Genomic DNA, 18,690 nt, shown 5'->3' with positions numbered 1-18,690 from the left:
ATATATGTATATATCATTTCGCAAATTTTCACATTTCTCAATGAAACATATCATATTCTCACATTTCCCCATTTATCATAGAAAGCATTTCTATAATCACATTTCATATTCCAAAACATCACAATTCAGTATTACTCATATGCCACACAATTTCATCTGTTATTCATATCAATATATATACATATATATGGTGAAAATATCATATCACCATTTCACATATTTATTCAACTCATAATTTCTAAAATACTGCTATAATTTATTCCCCTTACTTGGCTTACTGAAAGGTCCGTTTAAAGCCCATATCCTACGCCTGCGGCGTCCGAACCTCAAAACCCTAAAAATCACATTTTCCCCAAATTAATAAACTCATCTCCCACAATAATTCTTATTTAACACTTTCTAGGTTTCGAATACTCCAAATAACCCATTAAAAATAACTTACCCAAATTTTGGGATGGTGTCTTAGAACTCCAAATTAAAAATATGCTCTATTTAAGTTGTAGAGAATCTCCCCACGAACCTTGTGGCGGTTCTCGGTCGTCAATACGAGCTATAATGAAGTCAAAATCGAAGAGAGAGAGAGAGAGAGAGAGAGAGAGAGAGAGAGAGAGAGAGAGAGAGAGAGAGAGAGAGAGAGAGAGAGAGAATACTTGCTGAAAATGATGAATTTTCTATTTATAGGTCGGCGTTCATCGACGAGTTCAAGTGATTCGTTGACGAACCCATGAAGGCACTTCGTCAATGAGGAAGCTAATTCATCGATGAACTCGAAATTCTCTGAAATTTCCTGACTCTCGGTACGCATACTTCGTCGACGAAACCTATAGGGACATTCGTCGACAAAGACCCTGGGTTCGTCGATAATCCCTGTTGATCCCCCTTTTTATTTTTCCCTTCTCTTTCATTTCTCTTCTTTTTTTACTTATACTAATTTAATTTTTTGGGTCTTTATAGGAACTCTTGACTTTGGCATCACGCTTCGCAAAAAATCATCACATATACTTCATGCATTTGGCGATGCTGATTGGGCTGGTGATCCTAATGATCGAACTTCAACCTCTGCTTATGTTCTTTTTCTTGGCAACAATCCCATCTCTTGGAGTTCTAAAAAGCAAAATACAATCGCTCACTCCTCCATCGAGGCCGAATACCGAGCCATCGCCTCTACTGCAGCTGAAATAAATTGGGTAATGAATCTTCTTCAAGAGCTGTGTGTACCTGTAACTTCTACTCCAGTCATTTACTGTGATAACATGAGTGCTACTTATGTCTATGCCAATCCAGTCTTTCATTCTTATATGAAACACATCGCTATCGACTTCCACTTTGTTCGCGATCAAGTTGCTACAGGTCGCCTACACATTTCCCATGTTCATGCTTCTGATCAACTCTCTGACTCTCTTACCAAGTCGCTACCTTGATTCTCCTTTCTTTCTCATCAAACCAAGATTGGTGTCCTCAGTGACCAATCAATCTTGTGGTGGCATGATAAGTCAACACCTACCATTGCTCCTCCAATCAAGCCATCAATCACTCCACCGGTGCCTCCATTATCTTCATGAATCTTGGTTGAGATTACTCTGAATTAACTGTGTATAGCTCCCGCATTCATCATTGACTATGTATAAAAAGCCATGTATAGCAATGCATTATTATGTAGAAAATATACAAAATTAATAATTCTCTTCAAGATGCTCCACCTTGTCACTACACCTTCAAAATCCAATCCTTATCAACACTTTCAATAGCTTCAATAGGGAAGGTCGGTTCAGAAAAGTTTGAAGCAGGGGATTAAAAGTGGTGTGCTCTTTTATGCCTTGCTTTTTAGGTTTAAACTGCGTATGAGTAATGGTGTTTCATGACTTTGAAGTTGACAAATGGTGACACCCAGCTACAACCTACAACAGTCTTTCTTTCTCATATGATACAAAAGTAACATGGTTTGTACAACCAATTAATAAAACCTTCATTCCTCAAGATGACACAATTTTAATTAATGTTGAGGAAAATTTCTATTTTCTGGCGACCAGTGGAGGAGTTTCTGATTTGTTGATTGCCTGCATTTTGTGTGTATGTGTGTGTGTGTGTGTGTGTGTGTGTGTGTTGAAAGTTGAAACCACAACATCACTAACATCTTCCATGGAAGGAAATTGGTTATCACCTAGAGGGGGACAAAAACAGAGATGGTCAAGGTCATGTCTCTATCTACCTGGCGTTGGTTGACACAAACACTCTCCTTGCTGGTTGGGAGGTTAATGTAATTTTCAAACTGTTTGTGTTTAATCATGAAGTGGACCAGCATTTTTATAACAAAGGTACATAAATACATATTTGTTGAAGATATATTCAAGTAATGAAAATATTTTCTATCTCGAAGAATTGTGTGTGTTGTAGCACTATCGATTAAACAAACTTCTTCCATAGACATTTTAGAATCGACAAAAGTTTTAGGACAATCCACGCTAGAATAAATTTTTTTTAAAAAAAAATCCATTATTATAATTGATTATAGCAACAATAAATACAACAAATTATTTATTAAAATTCAAATACAATATTGCTTTATTTTACATTTTAAAATATTACATCATTATTTTCGTCTTGATTTAAAAGAAAATCAGCAACATCAAACTGAACAACGTTGGATGGTCCAACATCAAGGTCTATTGGAACATCATTATCAACAAAATTTGTTTCAACTTCTTTACTCCTTTCCTTTTCTTCTATAGAGACTTGGTATAGGTCTACCAAGTATCTGGCATACGATAGGTACACGACCAATGACCTTTTCCTCCACATCTGTAGCATTTATTTTCAGGATGCATGGGTCGTTGATCCTAATCATTATCTCGCTTCTGAGGGGTCATCCCTCTTCTGGGGGTCATCTCTTTTCTAGGGGATTGTAGCCTCACGTTGATGTCATTGATTATTTTGACTACGACCATGACCATGTTTGCGGCTTCGTCCTCGACCTTGAGATGTATTCATATTCACTTTAGGGAATGAGGTTGTACCAGCTGGACAAGTTTGGTGATTTTTCATCAAAAGGTTGTTATTTTGTTCAGCGACAAGAAAACATGATATAAGTTCAGAAAATTTAGTAAATTTCCTCTCCCTATATTGTTGCTGCAGGAGTACATTAGTGGAATGGAAAGTAGTAAATGTCTTTTCAAACATGTCTTCATCAATAATATTTTCACTCCATAATTTTATTTTCAAACTAATCTTATGCAGAATTGAGTTTTATTCACCGACTGTTTTAAAATCTTGCAACTTCAGGTGCAAATATTCATATCGAGTATTAGGTAAAGTTACATTTTTTTGATGGTCAAATCTATCTTTTAAATTTTTTCATAGGATAAGTGAGTCATTAACAGTTAGGTATTCAATCTTTAATTCTTTATCAACCTCAGTTGCAACCTTTCATATCGAGTATTTGGTAAAGTTACAGTCTTTTGATGGTCAAATCTATCCTTTAAATTTTTTCATAAGGCAAGTGAGTCTTTAACTGTTAGGTATTCAATCTTTAATTCTTTATCTGAATGATGACGGAAGAAGATCATAACTTTTGCGCGATCATGCAGGGATGCATTATTTTCATCTAAAATAGTGTTTCCCAAGTTCATTGCACTTAGATGGATATCAATATCAAGAATTCATGATAAATAATTGTTGCCTTTGATATCAAGGGGAACAAATTCAACTTTGTTTAGAAACGACAATTTAATCCCGAGGGTGTGGTTTAGGTGATAGTGCGGGTTGCGGGAGTGCCTCTCACAAGGTCAGGTGTTCAAACCCTCCCGGGTTCGTTTCCACCCCTAAATTCCTGAAATTTACCTTCCTTTAGAGTTGTGGGGTCGGCTTCAAGGGGCGCGAGATTAGTTACGTGGATCGTAAAACGGACATGTAGAAACCCGATACGTAATCCAAAAAATAATAATAATAATAATAAGACAATTTAGAAAACAAAATATAAAAACTGAAATAATAATATAATATTATTTTCACCATTTCGAGATACTTAACATGTTTCTTTAGGAACATTATATTATTTTTCTCAATTTGTACTCTTCATGAGTATGATTCTAATTTAATATTAAATTGAGTAATAATTGACCACATCTTTCAGAAGTTAAATATACTACTTCATTTGGAGGATGAACGTTTCACCTCTTCAGGAGGTCAAATTTAACATCTTTTCGGGAGATTAAAAATATATCATTTTCATGAAGTCTATCTTATCATCTTTTATAGAGATTAATACTCTTTAAACTTTAAAAGATATATTCTATTCTGGAGAATATTATACTTGTGTGGAGTAAAACTCAAAAGAAATAAATTAAATATGAATTAAATAAATATCTTAGATAGTTAGAGTCTCGTGTTGATAACATATTATAAAAGATGTAGGAAAATAAATAGAGATGAGACAAAAATTTACGTGGTTTGATGAGATAAAAAATTTCACTATTGCGGGAGGAATTACAAGATGATTTGGAACTGGTTTTGTACAAAATATCTCTATTCTCTTTAGCTCTTTTCTTCTCTCATTCTTTCTATATACCTACTCTCTTCAAGTATTTTTTTTGTGTATTCCAAAAATGATAGGGAGAGGGCCCTTTTATAGGAGATGAAGGGGTGGAAGATGAAGGTAGGGATAGCATAATTCAATTTTAACTAAATTAACTGATCGTGTTCGATCGATTTGGTTAAGGTAATTTATAGTTTGGTTCGGTTTAGTTTTAGAATGATGTAATTTTGGGTATTCATTTTTTGGTTCTGTTATGAATAATTTGCATTTCGATTAACCAAATTACTCAAAATTTTAATTAATTAATAATTAAATATAAATTATTAAATCATATTATTTATGATTTTAATTTTTAGGCTAGGTTGGGCGCTTGGGTTCTGCCATTCCTAAATCCCAATTTCCTATCTCCCTCTTCCCTCTTCCCTCTTCGCCTCTTCCCTTCCCAAGTTCGCAGTTCGCAAGTCGTAAGTTCGCTGGCAGCTGGCACTCCCTGACTCCCAGTCCCAGTTCCCTTCAGCTTCACCTTCGCTTCCTAGTTCCCTTCCTACCTCGCAGTTCGCACACAGTCGGCGACGGCGAGATCAAACCTCCTGTTCCAGATCAGCAGATCCAGTCTTCCTCTTCGGACTTCGGCTTCCACCTTCCCAACTTCGCTGCTCGCACTCTCGCAGACTCGCAGTACTCCTTCGGACCTTCCGTCCTTCAGGTTTTTCGTTTTTCCGTTGTGTTCAAAACTCAAAAGTCTTTGCAGTTTAATGTTTATTGAAATTTTACACTACCCTAAGATGAGCACAATGTGTTTGATTAAATGTATGAGAATATTCCCTCCAAATTATTATATTTATGTTTATCAGTCTCGCTCTTTAAAATGGGCTTCTTTGTGTTCTTTGTTCATATTTGTTTGAATGTTCATTGAATTTGAGTTTTGTTCCTTTTAATTTTTTTTTATATTTGTGTTTTCTTACTTTTGTCGTACCCAAAGTCAAGTGCCCTGTTCTCTTCTTCTTCGGTTCTTTCCTGCTCTTACCAATAACCCAGATGAAAATTTTTCTCATAATTAATTTTATTTTTATTCGGTTAAATTCTGTCAACCGAATTACCCGATTCGGTTTGGACGGGTATGGTTCGGTTAAATAGATTAATTCGGTCGGGTCTTTTATGGGATGGAGTTAGCTCAAATAATTCGATTAATTGGCTGAATTGGCCGAGCCGCACACCCCTAGATCAAGGGGCGACCATTCAGTGGAAGATGAAGGGGTGACAACCATTCTTATTTTTCATAACAAGTTTAATAATAATAATAATAATAATAATAATAATTTAAACAATGCTTTATGTTAATAATCATAACAAAGAAAACAAAACTAATACTACTACTACTACTAACAATAAGAGTATCAATGTTTCACAATCATATATATAACAGTGATAATTAAAATAAATAATAACTTTGAAATATCATAAAATTGGAAACAAAAAAACAAATAAAAATAAATTGTTATGATGATACTAAAAATTTCAATCAGATGAACAAAATAGAAAGTTGGCAATTTTAACACCGGGGGTAAAGTTTTCCTCTTTTTTTTTCTTTGGTTGCCTTAAAGGCTTTACCATTTCTCTCTAAAATAGATAATTAATAGAGCTCATAAAAGAGCATAGATTTCAAGGTTTGAATTCAAACTTATAGGATTTTCATGAGTTTTGAAGAAAATCAATACAAATTTATATTACTATTTGTCTAAATCGATTGCAAATTCAAATTAAAGGGGCAAATAAATTGCATACTGCTGTTGGGGGTCAGAAAAGTTGTGAAATATCAAGTCTCTTCCTTCTGGGTAAGGTGAGGCAAGCGCATTGGGAAGTTGAAGATTTCCTTTTGCTCTTTCTCACGTTACTTGGGACATTCCTTCAGAATCGTCACCCCAAATATGTATAAATATCAGAAGGTTCTCAGTCGTCAGACCACACATTTGGTTTGAACCATTATAACATATTTGTTTCCCGCCGCTCCAGGCATACAACACCATCCTGCTATCATGAAGAACTTACCCTTTCCCCCCGGGGACTTGGAAGGTACCCTCTCTCTCTCTTGTTTTGAAGGTACCCCAAAAAGCTTTTTCTTGTTTTGATCATTGCTGTTTCAGGGAGAGATGCTCCACCTTGTCACTACACCTTCAAAATCCAATCCTTCTCAATGCTTTCAGCAGCTTCAGTAGAAAAGGTCTGTTCAGAAAAGTTTGAAGCAGGGGATTACAAGTGGTATGCTCTCTTATGCCTAGCATTTTAGGTTTCAACTGCTTATGAGTTATGGTGTTTTTAGCCTTTGTAGCTGACAAATGGCTACACGCAGCTAGCTACTACCTACAACAGTCTCTTTTTTTCATATGGTACAATAGTAGCATGACTTGTACAACCAAGCAATAGAAACTTCATTCCTCAAGATGACACAGTTTTAATTAACATGGAAGGAAATTTCTTTTTTCTGACGACTGGTGGTGAAGTTTCTGATTTGATTATTGCCTGCATTTTATGTGTGTGTGTGTTGAAAGTTGAAACCAGCATCACTAACATCTTCCATGGCAGGAAATTGATTATCTACCCAAAGGGGGACAAGAGCAGAGATGGCCAAGGTCATGTCTCGATCTACCTGGCGTTAGTTGACACAAACACTCTCCCGGCTGGTTGGGAGGTTAATGTAATTTTCAAACTATTCGTGTTTAATGATGATGTGGACCAGTATTTCTATAACAAAGGTGGTTTTTTCAAACTTGTCTTTGTTTTTGTTTCGAACTGTATTTGGAATTTCTGCATCCATTTGCCATGTTGCTGCCAAGCATACTATACGCATGCCATCCTTCGTCTCCCATGAGTTGAATTTGCAGACATGAAAATGCCATGGCTGACATGTTAGCTTCATCATTAACACTACCATTTCCACGTTGCAGATGAAAGCGCAACACGTTTCCATGCAATGAAAACCGAACGGGGCTTCCCCAGATTCATCGAACTTCCTAATTTCACCAATAGTTCAAATGGATTTCTTGTAAATGACACTTGCGTCTTTGGGGCAGAGGTGTTTGTTCTCAAACAAACGCACAAAGGGGAGTGTTTATCAATGATAAAAAAACCTGCTTCTTTTAACTACACTTGGAAGATAGAAAATTTTACAGGTTTGATGTGTGATCGGCACGAATCCGAATCATTCATTGTTGGAGACTACAAATGGTACTCAAAACATTTACAAGTCCAACCAAATAAATGTTTTCCTATATTTGATGTGCACTTCAATCTCACAAACTCATGAGTTAGAAGTAGTGTCTTGCTACTTCGTTTTTTGTGGGTTCAAATTATATCGAACAAGGTTTGACTTATTGAATGTTTTCCTATTTTTGAGTTGCAGTTTGAAATCATAAGTTACAAATAACGGTATGCAAATTTGTAACAGGAAGATTATGCTCTATCCTAATGGAAATGGGGAAGGCAAGGGCAATAGCATTTCTTTGTTCCTTTGTTTAGAAGATACAATTACTCCAGCTGATACTAAATTGTTTGTGAAATTCATCCTTCGCCTACTCAACCAAACCGGGAAAGAAGACTATAAATTTGAAAGTAAGGTCCAGAGCTGCTTATACAAATTCTGGTTTCCCCTTTTGCTAGACCTGTAATATTGAGGTTTTTCTGCATCTCTTATTCTGCAGCGGATAATCTTTTCAGTTCTTCCTGCCTGGTTTGGGGCTCCCAGAAGTTCATATCACTGGCTAAACTCAAAGACCCAAAAAATTGCTTCTTATTGTGGAACTCCTGCATCATTGTAGCAGAGCTAAAATTGCTTGGATCACTAAGTGCAGTATCATGAATAATTTGTCAGCTTCTACTGTTGTATTGGTCAATCTGACTGTGACATCTAATATGGCAAGTTAGTTTGAATGTAAATGTGATATACCTTAAAGCATTTGAATGTGATATCCATCAAACAATACTTGGACATACTGCTTCCCTGACCTTTGGTTTGAATGCCAAGAATAAAAAAAAAAAAACACCATTTGTTGTATATTACTTTCCTTTTAACCAACTGTTAATAAACTGGTGACTAATTAAATTATTAAACTGCAAAATAATAATTTACAACACGATTTTTTCAAGATTGCGCTTCATTTATTGATTTGATCTCAGCACAAGATTGTTGAAGGATTTACTAGCTTAATCTTGCTTCATTTTATTTAATTTTTTTGTTTGTGTTTTCTATTTTTTCTTCCCATAGAACGAGCTTCTTTTTGTCTTTTCTTCCCTTCTCATTTTCTTGAGGACTCCTCACTCTCTTTGTAATTCATCTATCAACGTAAATTTCTTTTTCTATCCACAAAAAACTCATTTTCTTGAGGACTCCTCACTCTTTGCAATTCATCTATCATCGTAATTTTTTTTTTTTCCTATCCACAAGAAAAAGGCAAAAGCCTAAAATTAAACTCGCAAAGTTGTGGTGCTTGTGTAAATGCAGGACAGTAAAAATTATTTCAATGAACATTGGTCACATCAAAAAAGAAAATAAAAATGAAAAGTGGAAAACGAATCCGCATGCCAAGCTCATTCTCTAAAAAATACTGAATGAAGAAGCATATATGCATTCATACCAAGTGCAAAACTTATTTCAATTTGGTTCAATAAAATGATTGAGAGAGTACACCACAAGAGTTTCTGAGATGAATAGCTCAGCACAAAGCCAATGAACATTGGTCCATCAAAAAAGAAAATAAAAATGAAAAATCGAAAACAAAACCCCATGCCAAGCTCATTCGCTAAAAAAACTGAATCAAGAAGCATACATGCTTTCATCCCAAGTGCTAATACATTTACCCGCAGAATATTTTGTTTACCATTTTTCTGAATTGAATGAGAAAAATGGAATCTAAAATGGAATATTTTGTTTACCATTTTCAGGACATTTTACTCTTTGCCTACAAACCGTCGACGGTTTCCTTATGGGTTTGCTCTCTGCCTACAAACCGTCGATGGTTTGCTTGCAATTGTTGACGGTTTCCTTCTGTTAAGTTAATTATCGTTAATAGTTTCCTTCTGTTAAGTTAGTTCCCCCCTGCCCCCCCCCCTCCCTCCTCGGGGGCGTATTTGTCACCGTTTGTTTCTTGTTAATTTAGCAGTTAATTGTTTAGTTAGTTAATTCTCTGCGTGTATATGTAAGGTTTATGTTGCACATGAAAACATACAAGAAATAAAATTCAAATTGGAGATTTGAGTTTTCTCTCCAAGATTCAATTTTATTTCCTTGTTTTCCTTCAATATTGTTTTCAATTCTATCATGGTATCAGAGCAAGGTGCTCATTTCTTGATTGAAGATTTTTCCAATCCATATTTCCTCCATCAAGGAGAAAGTCTTGGTTCAATCTTGGTTTCTCAGCCTTTGAATGGTGAGAATTATTATACATGGAGCAGATAAATGTTGACAGCTCTCAATGCTAAAAACAAAACAGGTTTTGTGGGTGGAACATTTTCTCATCCTGAAGATCAAGCTAAACCATTGTATATTCTGTGGTTTCGTTGCAACTATATGGTGCTTTCATGGATTTTGAATTCTCTCACACGAGAGATTGCTGCCAGTGTTATCAACTCTTCAATTTCTGAAGAAGTTTGGAAGAATTTGAAAATCAGATTCACACAAGGTAATGGTCCTAGCTTATTTCAACACAAGAAAGATCTTGCTTCAATAGTTCAAGATCAATCTTCTGTTAGTTCTTATTACACAAAGCTAAAAGTTGTATGGGATGAATTTTCTATTTTGAAACCCATTCCTAGTTGTTCTTGTAATCTGGGATGTTCTTGTGGAGCTTTGAAAACAGTAATTGAGCAACATCAAAGAGAATATGTTGTTCAATTTTTGATGGGTCTAAATAATTCTTTTACATGCATTTGAGGAAAAGTTCTACTCATGGATCCAATGTCATCCATTGATAGAGTTTTGTCTCTCACTTTATAAGAAGAAAAGCAAAGAAAGGTGGTGGGATCATCTTTGATGACTGAGACTGCGGCTTTATTCAGCAAGAATGTTCATGCAACAATGGCCAAGAATCATCAAAAGCAACGTCCTAGGCCAAGTTGTACTCATTGTGGTTTTACTGGGCATACGTTTGACAAATGCTACAAATTACATGGGTATCCTCCTGGGTATCGTCAGAATTCAAGAGCCAAGACATCATCTGCACATCAAGTTTCATTATCTTCCAATGACTATGATTTTTCAGCCACAATTCCTTAGTTTCCTTTCATTAAAGAATAGTGCCAACAACTCCTCTTTTTTTACAACCTTCTTCACAGACCCCTCAATCTTCAACCATGAACGCTATAAGCAAATCATTTGCTGCTTCTAATCCTTTAAGTTTATCAGGTATGATTAATTTACTTGATTTTGTTTCTAAACATCCAAATTCATGGATAATTAATAGTGGTACTACTGATCACATGGTCAGTTCTATTTCATATCTCACTACAATTGCCTCTGTTAAAAATACATCAGTAAAATCGCCTAATGATATATGTGTTCTTGTTACACAGATTGGCACTGTGAAAATATCAGATTCATTAGTTCTTCATAATGTTATGTACGCTCCATCTTTCTCTTTTAATCTCATTTTAGTCAAAAGAGTCACATAAATTCTTGTTGTTTGTTGTTTCTTTCTCATTCTTGTTTTATACACGACCAACATTCATGGAAGACAATTGGAGTGGCTAAGCAAGTGGCTGGATTATATTTACTATAAGAATCTTTTGTAAATTCTAATGTTTCATTTGCTGTAAATCTTACTTCCTCTGTAAATCATCATCCTTTTGATCTGTGGCATTTTAGATTAGGACATCCTTCTTTTCATTAGATTAAAACATTACAAAAGATGTTTCCTGATATTCATACTCATTTAGAATTTAATTGTAACGTTTGTCCATTGGCAAAACATAAAATATTTCCATTCAATATTAGTCATTCGTTTAGAAATGAAATCTTTGATTTGTTACATTGTGATATATGGGGCCCTTTCTCTATTGAGTCAATTACTGGTTTTAGATATTTTCTTACAGTTGTGGATGATCGTTCACGTTGTACTTGGGTATATCTAATGAAAAATAAATTTGATACTCGACCTCTAGTTCAGTCATTTTTTAAGCTCATAGAGACACAATTTGATATTCATATCAAAACTATAAAGATTGATAGAGGTGCTAAGTTTGATATGCTTGAATTCTATTCTTTTTAAGGGAGTCTTGCATCAGCAAACATGTGTTGCCACACCTCAACAAAATAGTGTAGTTAAGCATAAGCATCAACATCTATTAAACGTAGCCAGAGCTCTTAGATTTCATAAAAATTTAACCCTTGTTTTATGAAGTGAATGTGTTCTCACAACAACTAACTTATCTAATATATAGGATACCTTCTCTTCTTCTATCCAATAAAACACCATATGAAGTATTATTCTCAAAACCATTAATTTATACTCATCTTAGAGTATTTGGTTGTCTTTATTTTGCATATAATCTATCTCATAATCTTTATAAATTTGCACCTTGAGTTCGTCCTTGTGTCTTTATTGGATTTCCATATGGCACCAAGGGATACAAACTCTATGATTTAGAAACCAATGTCATTTTCTTATCTAGAGATGTAATTTTTTAGAGAATCTATATTTCTATTCAAAACTAGTTATGATATTTCCACTCCATCAGTAGTCATACCGGTTCCTAAAATAGATGATCTCATTCCTATTGATATACAAGCTGCTCAAAACATTTCTTCAGATTCTATTGATATTATTTCCAATCCCATTGATGATTCAGCAAATACTTCAACTTCTTCCCAACACAATCTTGATTCTAATGCGTTATGAAATCAGATTAGAAAATCCACTAGAATACACAAAGCTCCATCATATCTTGTAGATTATCATTGCAACTTAGCTAATATTGCCAATGCCACTTCACCATCAGATTTCATGAGTAATGGTCTTCTCTCAGGTACAAAATATCCAATTTCTACTTTTTTGTCATATTTTAATCTTTCTTGTCCTCATACAACATTCACACTTTCTATTTCTTTGCAAAAATAACCTACATCTTTTCGAAAAGCCATTCAACACACTCATTGGTGTAATGCCATGACTGATGAAATTCAAGCTTTGGAAGATAATAAAACTTGGACTATAACTCATTTACTACAAACAAGCTGTTGGATGTAAATGGGTTTACAAGATTAAATATAATTTTGATGGCTATATGGAAAGATACAAGACATGATTAGTGCTAAGGGATATACACAACAAGAAGGATTGGATTATTTGGAAACTTTTTCACCACTTGCCAAGTTAGTCACGGTACGAGTCTTGCTAGCCATTGCTGCTTCCAAGAATTGGTCTTTACATCAACTGGATGTACATTTTTACATGGAGACTTGGAAGAGGAGGTATACATGTCTTTACCTCCTGGTTTTCATTACAATTTGAAGGGATCATCTACTTAGGGGGAGTTTCTACCGTTTGCTCAAACTGAATCTACTAACACTCATCTTGTGTGTAGATTACATAAATCTTTGTATAGTCTTAAGCAAGCATCAAGACAATGGTTCTCTAAGTTTTCATTTGTTTTGTTAGCTCATGGTTTTGTTCAATCTTTAGCTAATCACACGTTGTTCACGCGACAGAAAAATAATTTGTTCATTGCATTGTTGTTATATGTAGATGATATCATCATCACTAGTAATGATGATGATGTTATCGCTTATTTAAAGACGTACCTCCATTCTCAGTTCAAACTCAAAGATCTCCAACTTTCAAAATATTTTCTTAGTCTTGAGATTGCTCGTTCCACAAAAGGCATTGCAATTTCAAAAAGGAAGTATGCTTTTGAGATATTGTTTGATTCGGGGTATTTAGCATGTAAACCAGCTTTATTTCCTATGGACTAGAACTTAAGATTATCTAAAACAGAAGGAAAACCTCTCTAAGATCCGCTTTGCTATAGAATATTAGTAGGTAGATTTCTTTATTGAGAATTATGAGGTCTGACTTGTCATTTTCTGTTCAAATATTAAGTCAGTATATTGCAAATCCCACTGAAGCTCATTTGGCTACTGCTCATTGTGTTTTGAGATACACTAAAAGCACTCTTGGTCAAGGGTTGTTCTTTCCATTAGATAATGATTTACAGTTGAAAGCATTTTGTGATGCAGATTGGGCTACATGTTGAGACACTAAAAAATCTATTACTAGTTTTTATGTGTTTCTTGGACAATCCCTCATTTCATGGAAATTCAATAAGTAAAATACAGTGTCTAGATCTACAATAGAGGAAGAATATCATGCCATGACTTCAATTACATGTGAAGTTACTTGGCTACAACATTTGTTGAATGATTTACTTATCACTCATCATAAACCAGTCGTGCTTTTTTGTGACAATGAGGCTGCCTTGCATATAGCTGCCAACCTAGTGTTTCATGAAGGTACAAAACATATTGACATTGATTGTCATATTGTTCGAGAAAAATTGTTGGCTAACACTATGAAAACACTACATGTTTCTTTTGTTGGTCAATTGGTCGATATTTTGACAAAGCCCCTTGGTTCCAATATTTTCTCTAATATTCTTTCCAAGATGGGTGTTATAAGTCTTTACACTCCATCTTGAGAGGGAGTAATAAAATTATATTGGTTTCAGGAAATTTTGTTCTCTACCTACAAACCGTCGACGTTTTGCTTGTAATTGTCGACGGTTTCCTTCTGGGTTTGCTCTTTGCCTACAAACCGTCGACAATTTTCTTTTAACCGTCAACTATTTCCTTATGTTTAGTTAGTTTTTTTCCCTATTTTTCAGTGTTTGTTTCTTGTTAATTTAGCAGTTAATTTTTTAGTTAGTTAACTCTCTGCGTGTGTATATATATATGAGGTTTATGTTGTACATGAAAGCATACAAAAAATAAAATACAAATTGGAGATTTGAGTTCTCTCCAAGATTTAGTTTTATTTCCATGTTTTCCTGCAATATTCTTGTTGTTTTCAATTCTATCATAATCTAGAGTCCATGCCATGGAGGGTGAATTTGAATCAAGTTCCCCACTTCAAGGTCAACATCAGTACACGCTCTTGGGTTAAAGATAACTATCATTGTCGTGACATCCCGGAGCCAGGCCTGGGACCGCTAGGTGATTAAATATGATTTTTAAATATTTTTGACATTTTGGAGTCGCCATTGACCTATTTTTCTGCCTAGGTGTGGTTAGAACACCTGATTACTACTTAATTAAGAATAGCATTAGTCTACGTATACCAGAATTGGGATCGAGAGTTCGGTTATATTAGGGGAAGGTATTTGCACCCCATACACACCCATTCTACGAACGGTACCTAATAAATTATGAATTATCCCCAAATTAAATATAATGGTCTTTTAATTACTCATTTTAAAAATAAATGAACAAATAAATAAATAAATATACAAAATTAATAGAGTATAAAAAAAAAAAACTAGATTTGAATTAGGAATGTCTCATAAGACCCCCAAAAAACGGGATCTTGTTAGAAAAATCCCCCTCAGAACTAATATAGGTGAGGTCCAAAAAGACTCATTACCCTTTTTTAAATCATAGGAACACACTGAGGTAAAAATTGGGGAAAATATCAAATTATGTGCAAAAACATTTTTAAAAACATCCTCGGATTTTTCAAAGTTTTTGTAGAAATTTTCTGCAATTTTTAAAAAATTTTATAGGGTTTTTAAAAACATTTCCTCATTTATTTTAGTTCAAAATAGCCCAAATATATATATATATATATATATATATATATATATTCTATTTTCTGACCCTCAAAATATTTTTCCTAATTTTTCCTAATTTTCTTTAAAAATTTTTCCTAATTTTTATGATTTAAAAAAATATTTTCCCCAATTTAATAAATAAATAAATAATTAATTAAAAATTAAAATAGACCGACTCAAATGGTCTGAACCAATCCAACTGGTTTGCAAAGTGGGGCCATGTGTCAACCCTGAGACGGGGCCCAGGACTGTGAGGTGAAAAATATAAATTTTTTTTTTGAAAATTTTGAATTTGGAGTCACCACTAACCTATTGTTTATCTGGGTGTGGTTAGAACACCTGATTACTACTTAATTAAGAATAGCATTGGTCTGTGTATACCATGATTGGAATCGGGAGTTCGATTATGCTAGGAAAAGGTATTCGCACCCCCTACACACCCGTTTTACGAACGGTACCTAATTAATTATAAATTATTCCTAAATTAAATATAATGGTCTTTTAATTACTGCTTTTAGAAATAAACAAACAGATTAATAAATAAATATAAAAAATTAATAGAGTACAAAAAAGCTCGATGTGAATTAGGAATGTCAGATAAGGCCCCCAAAAGAGGGGATCTTATTAGAAAAACCCCGCTCAGAGTTAATACATGTGAGGTATAAAAATACCCATTGTCCGTTTTTTAATCATAGAGACACACCCATACAAAAAAAAAAAAAAAAATAAAATCATTCAAAGGTATTTTTTTTAAAAACATTCCCAGGGTTTATAAAATCTTTGTAGAACTTTTCTAAACATTTTTCAAAAAACTTCCAGGATTTTTCAAAGATTTTTAAAATTTTTTATTTAGTTTTACTTTTTTAATAATAATAAAAAATTCATATCAAATAACTGAGCTTAACTTTCAAACATCTAGGATGCAAAGGATATTAAACAGTAAGATATTAATAGACAATTAGATATTTCAAAGGACTCGCCATGGAAGCAAAAAATGAAGAAGAAATAAAGAAGAAAGGAAAATAATAATAACTTTTTAAGGCTCCAAATAATAATCCGACCGATCAGAATTAAGAAAAATGGGTTATGAAGAACTTGCAAAAATTCCAGCTTTATTGGACGAGTAATCACCGTCTGATCATCTACATTACGTGGACTACGTAGGCACTGATAAGCCTACTGTTGCTGCGGCGAGTCTGCTTTCCAAGAAATAAAAACAAAGTTGTAAAGCGCGAAATAATATCCAACTAATGAAAATAAAGAATAGAAGGTCAGAAAGAACCTGATAAAATTTGAGCTTAATTGGATAAGAAATCACCATCCGATCGTCATCATCAAGTTGACTGCGCAAGCGCCGTCGACTCCACTACTGTTGTTGTGAGGACATTGTCCGAGGCACAAAAATAAAGTTTTAAAGCTAAAAAAAATTATCCAACCAATAAAAATAAATAAGATAGGGTGAGAAACAACTTGGTAAAATTTGAGCTCGATTGGACAAGACATTGCCATCTGATCGTGTTCATCAATTTGACTGGGCAGGTCATGAGGTGTTCTGCTGCTGTGTCTTCTGCTCTTCTTCTTCCCTTGGCCTTGCCTTCTACTCCTCTTCCTCAGCCCCTTGCCTAAGCCTCAATTTATAGGCTTAGGAATGCATTTAATTTTAAGCTCCCAACCAATTCTCTTAATTGCAATTTCCTCACTTGACAACTTAATTTCTTCTTGTTCCGTGTTCAAGCATGCAAGTGTGCAAGAACCAACAAAGTTCCAAGACACTGGTTGTATTTTAATTTATTTTTTTTGTATTTTCTAATGTATTTCCTCTTTTTTGCATTTTATAATGTATTTCTCTTTTGTTAATAATTTTTTTATTTAACTGGGCCCCATGAAAAAATGGGGTGTCTACAACTGCCACTTTTATAGGTTTGTTGCTTAGGATAACGAGAAGAGCTTTTTTTAGTTATCTTTCAGCAACAAATCTATAAAGAAAAAAGACATAGATTTTGGATGGGGCAACATATAACAAGAGAGACCAATGGTGAACTCACGAAGTGCATAGATTTTTCAGGTAAAATTGAAGAACCTGCTGCACACACCTAGGGGGACCAAAGCCACATGTCTTTGAATCAATTAGAATATTTTGAAAGTGACCACTCGAATTAATGAGATAGTTAAGACAACTTGAACTATTAGCGGTTAGTGCATTTTTCTAGAGTGTTAGTGGTTAGTGCATTTCTTGGAAGATGACTACTTGGGTACTTAACCCCTAAGAAAGCTAGAGCATTTTCTTAGAAGATGACTACTCGGGTACTTAACCCCCGAGACAATCAGAGCATTTTCTCGGAAGATGACTACTTAGGTACTTGACCTGAGATTCAGAGCATTTTCGATTTGGAAGATGACTACTCATGTACTTGGCTTAAGAGCCAGAGCATTTTCAATTTGGAAGATGGCTACTTGAGTACTTGGCCTGAGAGTTAGAACATTTTTAATTTGGAAGATGACTACTCGGGTACTTGACTTGAGAGCCAAAGCATTTTTAATTTGGAAGATGACTACTCAGTTACTTGACTAGAGAGCCAAAGCATTTTCAATTTGGAAGATGACTACGCAGGTACTTGATCAGAGAGTGTTGGAATTGGTGTGATCTCAAGAGGAGGGGGGGGGGTGAATTGGGTTTTAAAATTATTTTGGCTAAATTTAAATATTTGCCGATTCACCACAATTCATATCCCATTCAATATACACGCGCGTATGTAAAATAATTTTAACAATGAAAGCAAATATACACGTGTGCAGTATATCTTATTTAAATCAAATGTGTGTATGAAAATAATTATGACATCAAATAATCATTCATACATATGCTGAAATTAAAGTACAGGAATTTTAATAAGATAGAGAGAGAAAGCGGCACCGGATTTGTTATCGAGGTTTGACCAAACCAACCTATGTTCCCGCCTTGGGCATACTCCCAAGGTTTACACTAACCCTACTCACTTAAACAGGAAGAGTAAAAGCCGTTACAACCTCTCCTTATAGGGCGAGGTAAATCCTAACTCAATTACAAGGTTGAACCCAAATTGTCTCATTTATGGGGCTGAGACTCCTCAGTTGAATTTTTAGGTTGAACCTAACTGGTCTCATTTACGGGGTTGAGAAGCCCCAGTTCAATTTATGGGTTGAACGCAACTGATCTCATTTAGGGGGCTGAGACTCTCCAATTTAATTTACGGGTTGAACCCAACTGGTACTGTAAAAATAATTTTTGTACAAAATACATGTTTCTAAATACAAGTAGATATGTACAATTTTAAGCTCAATACAAGCATTCTAATATGATATGCAAT

The 18,690-nt window shown here is 34.5% G+C and overlaps 1 protein-coding gene across 1 annotated transcript; it reads left to right on the top strand.

Moving 5' to 3' along the window:
* The first annotated feature begins 4,894 nt into the window (after positions 1 to 4,894).
* Positions 4,895 to 8,582, top strand: LOC131156249 (MATH domain and coiled-coil domain-containing protein At3g58360-like). Its single transcript, XM_058109780.1, has 7 exons — positions 4,895 to 5,237; positions 6,545 to 6,604; positions 6,676 to 6,790; positions 7,115 to 7,284; positions 7,477 to 7,756; positions 7,977 to 8,140; positions 8,230 to 8,582. The coding sequence occupies exons 2-7, from the start codon at positions 6,568 to 6,570 to the stop codon at positions 8,385 to 8,387; spliced, it is 924 nt and encodes a 307-aa protein (XP_057965763.1). The 5' UTR covers positions 4,895 to 5,237; positions 6,545 to 6,567; the 3' UTR covers positions 8,388 to 8,582.
* Positions 8,583 to 18,690: the final 10,108 nt, after the last annotated feature.

Source organism: Malania oleifera, chromosome 5 (genome assembly GCF_029873635.1).
Source record: "Malania oleifera isolate guangnan ecotype guangnan chromosome 5, ASM2987363v1, whole genome shotgun sequence".
NCBI lineage: Eukaryota > Viridiplantae > Streptophyta > Magnoliopsida > Santalales > Ximeniaceae > Malania > Malania oleifera.
This window is presented reverse-complemented; position numbering and strand designations above follow the sequence as displayed.

Excerpts from the sequence above, each read along its gene's own strand:
- LOC131156249 (XM_058109780.1), top strand. The coding sequence starts at position 6,568 with ATGAAGAACTTACCCTTTCCCCCCGGGGACTTGGAAG. Across the intron at positions 7,285-7,476 it reads CCAGTATTTCTATAACAAAG|ATGAAAGCGCAACACGTTTC; the intron begins GTGGTTTTTTCA and ends TCCACGTTGCAG. Across the intron at positions 8,141-8,229 it reads AGAAGACTATAAATTTGAAA|CGGATAATCTTTTCAGTTCT; the intron begins GTAAGGTCCAGA and ends CTTATTCTGCAG.